The sequence below is a fragment of the Trachymyrmex septentrionalis genome, unplaced genomic scaffold, assembly GCF_001594115.1.
Source record: "Trachymyrmex septentrionalis isolate Tsep2-gDNA-1 unplaced genomic scaffold, Tsep1.0 scaffold52, whole genome shotgun sequence".
Classification (NCBI taxonomy): domain Eukaryota; kingdom Metazoa; phylum Arthropoda; class Insecta; order Hymenoptera; family Formicidae; genus Trachymyrmex; species Trachymyrmex septentrionalis.
The window spans coordinates 420,116-426,397 of record NW_017305694.1 but is presented as its reverse complement, the minus strand read 5'-3'; the positions used below and the strand labels follow the sequence as shown (position 1 = coordinate 426,397).

General features: G+C 28.6%; 1 protein-coding gene across 3 annotated transcripts in view; it reads left to right on the top strand.

Annotated features, from left to right (window-relative positions):
* The first annotated feature begins 1,199 nt into the window (after positions 1–1,199).
* The window catches only part of LOC108751807 (protein THEM6), a 13,929-nt gene continuing 8,846 nt past the window's right edge, over positions 1,200–6,282 (top strand). Inside the window, exons 1-2 of one of the 3 annotated variants that reach the window (XM_018492220.1) lie at positions 1,200–1,352; positions 2,807–3,190. In XM_018492220.1, the coding sequence (XP_018347722.1) occupies positions 3,034–3,190 (157 nt within the window). In that variant the 5' untranslated portion in view covers positions 1,200–1,352; positions 2,807–3,033. Of the gene's footprint in view, positions 1,353–1,375; positions 1,395–2,771; positions 3,191–6,282 lie in introns of those variants that run through there. The other 2 variants (XM_018492221.1, XM_018492222.1) reach the window with 2 other exon arrangements.

Genomic DNA, 6,282 nt, shown 5'->3' with positions numbered 1-6,282 from the left:
TATTGTTATGCAATTCCATTTTCTTCACATCCGATTTCAGAACGTATTTTCTTATCTTTTGTATTGTAGTAACGCATTTATTATGAAACAATGCAAACATAACTTCCTTCGGTAAACAAGGAACGGCGCGATTCCGCAAAGCTTTGCATTTTGTCGATAATATTGCCTATAGTGATAATCTTGCTATATCGGACTTTTCAAGGATATTGACGCAAGAGCGGCATTAAAATCAATGATGAAGCTGACAAATATTATCTTTAAATAACAAATTTTATAATTTATTGTCTAGAAACCAATATAATTATTTTTAATACAACTTTGACGATTTTTCATGCATGTAGTAAAGGCATGAATTTATTCATAAATTCAGTTCTGTTAAGATTTGTTTATTTACTATTTTATTTCAGATTTTGACGTCAAAGAAAAAATACATAAATAAAAATTCTTATAAAATATATTAATATTTATAGAATAATATAAAAATTCCATTTTATACATTTAATGTAAATAAAAATTATATTAAAATGTATTTTTAAATAAAATATTTGTAATCGATAGAATGGATTTGTAAAATACATTGGTAACTCTCCTTCTTGTCCGATAATTAATAAATAATCATATATTTGAAATTGAATCACACCTAACTAGAAACAAGCTTGTGAAAGCTATTTAATTGAAATAAATAGATTTTATTCTATTTCAAAATAAAAGAAAACTTTTCAGTATATTTTATGAGCGTATTCTATGAAATACAAATATTGTTTTACTAAAATTTTTATTATATTTTGCAAGAGAGAGAATTTTCATAATGTCATTAATCTTAGTAAGTGCTCAGAATCTTTAAAAAGAATTTAAACAGCATGAAATAAAGAAAATGAGTCTATTATTAAAACATGAATATCGATAACATTTGTTTAATTTTATAATACAATCCTTATTGCGCGTGCAATTATTGCATCGATGCGTAGATCTAGCAGCACGATCTCACCCCTTTTAATTAAAGACTTTAATTTGACCTTTTTATTTTATTCGCTTATGGGATCAATCATGTATTAAAACTTGTTAGCCATAACGTCAAAATTTTCTGAGCCGCTCTGAACCTCCCACCCAAAAGCCGGACTTCCTAGTTGGATGTCCTCGGCGCAGATGCGGCTTTTGGGAAGGGACATTTCTCGGTGCCGGCAACGGCCGCCAGTCGAGGACGTCGATCATCAGTGCACGGGATGTCATCGGCAAGATAAGACCTCACCATCGGTGTGTGATTCCTCCGTTTGGGGTCGGACCGTCTTCGGAAGATTTTGTTGGATCAGCGCACTCGTCGTAAAATCTACCGGAGGTTCATCAGAGATCTCGTAAGTGTTAATCGAATGAGATACGTCAAGGAAAATGACACTGTGCGTATTACATAAAAAGCCGAACTTCGTACAAAGATGCTAAATTTTTGGGAAGAGAACGATACAATTGCAGCACGATGGGTCAGGGAGAACGTGTTCCGCCTGATAATGTGACAGTAAACGCGAAAGTATCGAAAGCGGATTTCTATGGAGTACAAAAGTCTATTGCTTCATCTTGTTCGATTCTTTTGCCAGTGAAAACAATCGGTTAGCATACCGACGCTAATCATGCTCGATTCAATTTTCTCCCCTTATTTGAATAAGATGAACATTATACTCACATACACACACACACACACACACACATACACACACACACAACATACGCCGTATGTATCATGTATTATCTTTCGAGAAAATGAATCGCCTTTTTTACAAGGCTAAAAATTCTAAAAATTTTTTCACGATACGAATTTAATACGCAAACAAATGAGTTGCAAGTACAATTAATTAATAATGGTGATTTCAAAAGAATTTTATTTGAAATAATTACAGATCTTATATCCATATAGCATAGGCCTTCAAGAGACGTTTTAAAAACATTCAAAAAACATCCTTACATTCTATAGTTGCTTCCAGGACATCCCTCGGATATAGTATGCTGTATGGGTAGGAAGTACAGGAACCGGTTCTGACTCGGTTTTTGCTTACCTTCAGATCGACAAGGTTAAAGCAATATACTAAGCCACGTGCACCATTCTTAATTATTAATGCAAAAACTTACAATAAATTTGAACTCTTTAATTAGCTATTCTAATATGCTGTTATATGCGCACATAGTTCTGGTTTTTTATATCATGGATAAGGCTACAAAGTGTGTGCGAATTATTTTCTTTCATTTTATCATTAATTTTGTGTCAGGCTACTTTTGGAGAGAAAATACTACTAGTCCTATCAAGTCATTTTGTCCTTGTTTTACATCTAATAAACGATAACATGAAATGCAATAGTGCTGATAACACACTCTCTGAACGCAAGTTTGACATGATTTTCATCATTCTTTGAAGTTTTTTAATTGACAAAATTGTTTTATTAAATAATTATTAACGTTGTCGATATTATATTTTATTAATTTATTTTGATATGAATCTTGTGGGAGAGATCGCTGATAGTCAACTGTTAGTTGTTAATAAAATTATTTATTTAGATGTGTGTGTATGTGTCAAGTTACAATTTTAATATTTAATATTTGCAACACGCATGTCGTAATAAAATTCGTTATAATCGAGAGAATGAATGATTATGAACGAAGATATTATTAGCTTTTACTGTAATGTGAAGTATGAATTGTTCGTGCTAAACTTCAGTCCAAAAACCCTGACCCTCGGACACCGGAAATCAAGTCTATGTCCAGATTTTAATTTCTGTCAACACAAGGCTCACAAGAGAATGACATAATCCAACATTTTAAGATGAATCTGTTGACGTCGCTGCAATTCGTTCGTGGTCTTTCGAAATGGTGCGAGCGCAACCTGCATTCTTATTGACGGGACGAGGAACGCCGTCGACCGCCCAGACAAATCGATAAACCGGTGCGAGTGGTGTTGCGGCGGTGGAAGATATCCAAGAGTCTAGCCACCTCCGACCGGAGAGCGTCGCCGGATTGATTTTTGTGGAGCGGTAACCGCGCTGCGCGAGGATGATGACTTGTTGGGTCCTGGTCGGGGTCTTTGTAACCATCGTGCTCATTTATGGCCTCATCGAATTTCATTATTTTCTGCGCATGTTCCTCACCGTCTTTCTCGCACGTTATTGCAAAAAAAGGGTGCACATCCTTGATGAAACTGTGATTTATGGTACGTGAGAAATATACGTTGAATTTTAATTAATGAAATCTATTGATATACCTTATCAGCATTAATTTTTTGAAAATGTATTAGTACTTAGAAAATATATGTTTAATCGCAATCTTCCAGTTACATAAATTACGCTATTAATTAAAATTCATTTTTATTTTTGAAACAGTATATAATATAATACTGTAAAATAATTAATACAGATTTATCTGGTAGTAATTTTCATTGTAACTTTCTGGTAAAAAATTTGTCATGTATAAATATGTATAAATAAATTTGCATGTATAAATATGTATAAACATACATAACCACGCATAAATATTCATAAACATGTATAATTATATATGAAATATATCCATACATATTCATACATCCTTCTTTCTTTTGTAAAATTACTTTTTAGTGTAATAGAAATAATAATAGTAATGTAAAAACATAAAATATAATTAAGGGATAATTTTTGCATTGTTTGTTTAGAAAAAAACAAATTGGAAAAAAATAAAAAAAATTGTTCATAATTTATATAATTATGCATAATTTTATATATAATTATACGTAAATAATTTTTTACATTTCTTCAAACTTGATTTTTTTCTAAAACAAATAGTGCGAAATTACCTTTTTAATTATTTTTAATGTTTTCACGTTACTATTATTATTTGTATTACACTAAAATATAATTTTATAAAAGAAAGAAGGATGTATGAACCCGTGTATGAACATATTAATCCATATATAATTATACATGATTATGAATATTTATACATATTTATACATATTCTTCCATCAAAAATTTTTTACCGAGCTTTTTATTGAAGAATAAGAATTCTTTTTCAAAATGTGTGTGTGTGTGTGCTCGCGCACATTTTAATGATATAAAGTTAGAAACATGAAAAAATATTTTTATATTATATTCGACATGAAATCCTTGCAGCTTTGGCGATTATTCTAACACAACACTTAATTAACTATGCATAGGTAAAATTAAATACATAGGTAATTTTGTTTAATAAATAAATTCTAACACGATTGCAGCCATTTAACGTTAATTAACGAGATATTAAAAAGTGATTACGTTAAAGAGCTATCACATTCATCGTTTTATTATTATGATATAATTTTTACAATTTTAATTATTTTAACACAACGATATAATTAACCATGTCTATAAAATTGAGAATATATTGACAATTTAATTTGTTCAACAATTTCCAATATAACCACGGTAATGCAATATCAAAAGGTGATTATGCTGAAGAGTTATTGCACATGTCGTTTTGTCGTTATGTTATAATCCTTACAATTTCGACTATTTTAACGCAACGATTTAATTAATAACATCTATAAATACACCTTAATTTTTTTATATACTCTATTAATAATTTAATTTTAATTAGCAAGATATTATATTAAAAGACGATTACATCGTAGAGTCGTCACACATGTCGTTTTGTCGTATATAATCTAGGAATCCTTACAATTTCTTTCGGTCTCTCAGTTATCTGTCTTTTGTTAACCTTGATCTGTATGCAGGAATTAGTAGGTAGAATGTCATAAATTCATTGATTGCGCAATAACGCGCTTGAGTAGTTCAAAATACCAATCTTAAATTTCTTCCCCATGAAAAAAGTATTCTTTTTAAATTTATGTTACTTTTCCTAGCAAACAGTTACAGAGATCTTATTTTCTTAGAAAAAATAAAGAAATACAAACTCGAAAATTTTAGGACTTTATTCCTAAATTTTCAAGCTAGTTTGTGATTATCAGAGAAATAACGTGCATTTGCACATTTGTGAAATATTTTTGCACAAAATAAACTCTCAAATAAAATACAAGTCATTATAATATCAAAATAATACCAAAATAGCTGCAAATCTGATTATTAAAAGTTATATATTAAAAGTTACGTTTCAATCAACTACAACTCATTTTGACGTTATTTAACTTTGTTATTCTGTTTAGGCTAATATTACCTTTACATAAAACTAAATTTGTCAGTAGGTATCGTAAGAAATTGCTCATTAGTATATCAGACATTAAAATCCTAATTAGGAAAAAGAATTTTGTAATATTGTTAAAATGAAATTAGTTAATAGAATTGCTAATCAAAGCCAAACTCAAAGTAAACGTGTGTTATTAATGTAAAACAATTACAGATTTTGATTTGACGTTTAAAATCCTTCTAAATATTAATAAAAAAATTAAAATATACAAAATAGAGTTCAGTAAAGAGTAGTCGTCAAATAAAACGCAATTAATATTAAATATTAAAAGGAGCAATGCGCTCAGACATAACACATCGAGTCACGAAATTATTTTACATTATACATCTCGTCGCATTATTTTCTTTAATACGCGTCTTATATACGTATAATGACTATTCTATACTGAACTCTATTTTTATATTCTAACCCGATAAATAATTTTTCGTGCATGTATAAATATGTATAAAAATACATTATGTATAAGATATGTCCTTCTTTCATTTGTAAAATTACTTTTCAGTATACTAAAAATAATAATAATATTGAGAAAACATCAAAAATAATTAAAAAGAAAATTTTCGCATTGTTTATTTTGGAAAAACTCAAGTTTGGAGAAATATAAAAGAATTGCTCATATATAATTGTACACTGAAAAAAAAATCTTTCTTTCAAAGAAATATTTTTTTGCTCGTATTAAAAAAAATTATTTTTTTGGATCAATGACCATTTCTTTGAAAATAAGATATTGTACAATAAAAAAATCTTAATTTCAAAGAAATATTTCTTTGCTCGTATAAAAAAAATAATAAAACGTATACTGTACAATATATATATTGTACAATATCTTATTTTTAAAGAAATTTTCATTAATCCACAGAAATAATTTGTTTTAATACAAACAAAGAAATATTTCTTTGAAATTAAGATTTTTTTTTTCAGTGTAAAATTATACATAGTTACGAATGAGCAATTTTTTTTGCATTTTTCCAAATTTAATGTTTTCTTAAACAAATAATACGAAAATTGTCTCATTAACTATTTTTGATGTTTTCTCATTATTATTATTTTCACGAAAGAAAGATGTATGGACATATTTAATATAAATTG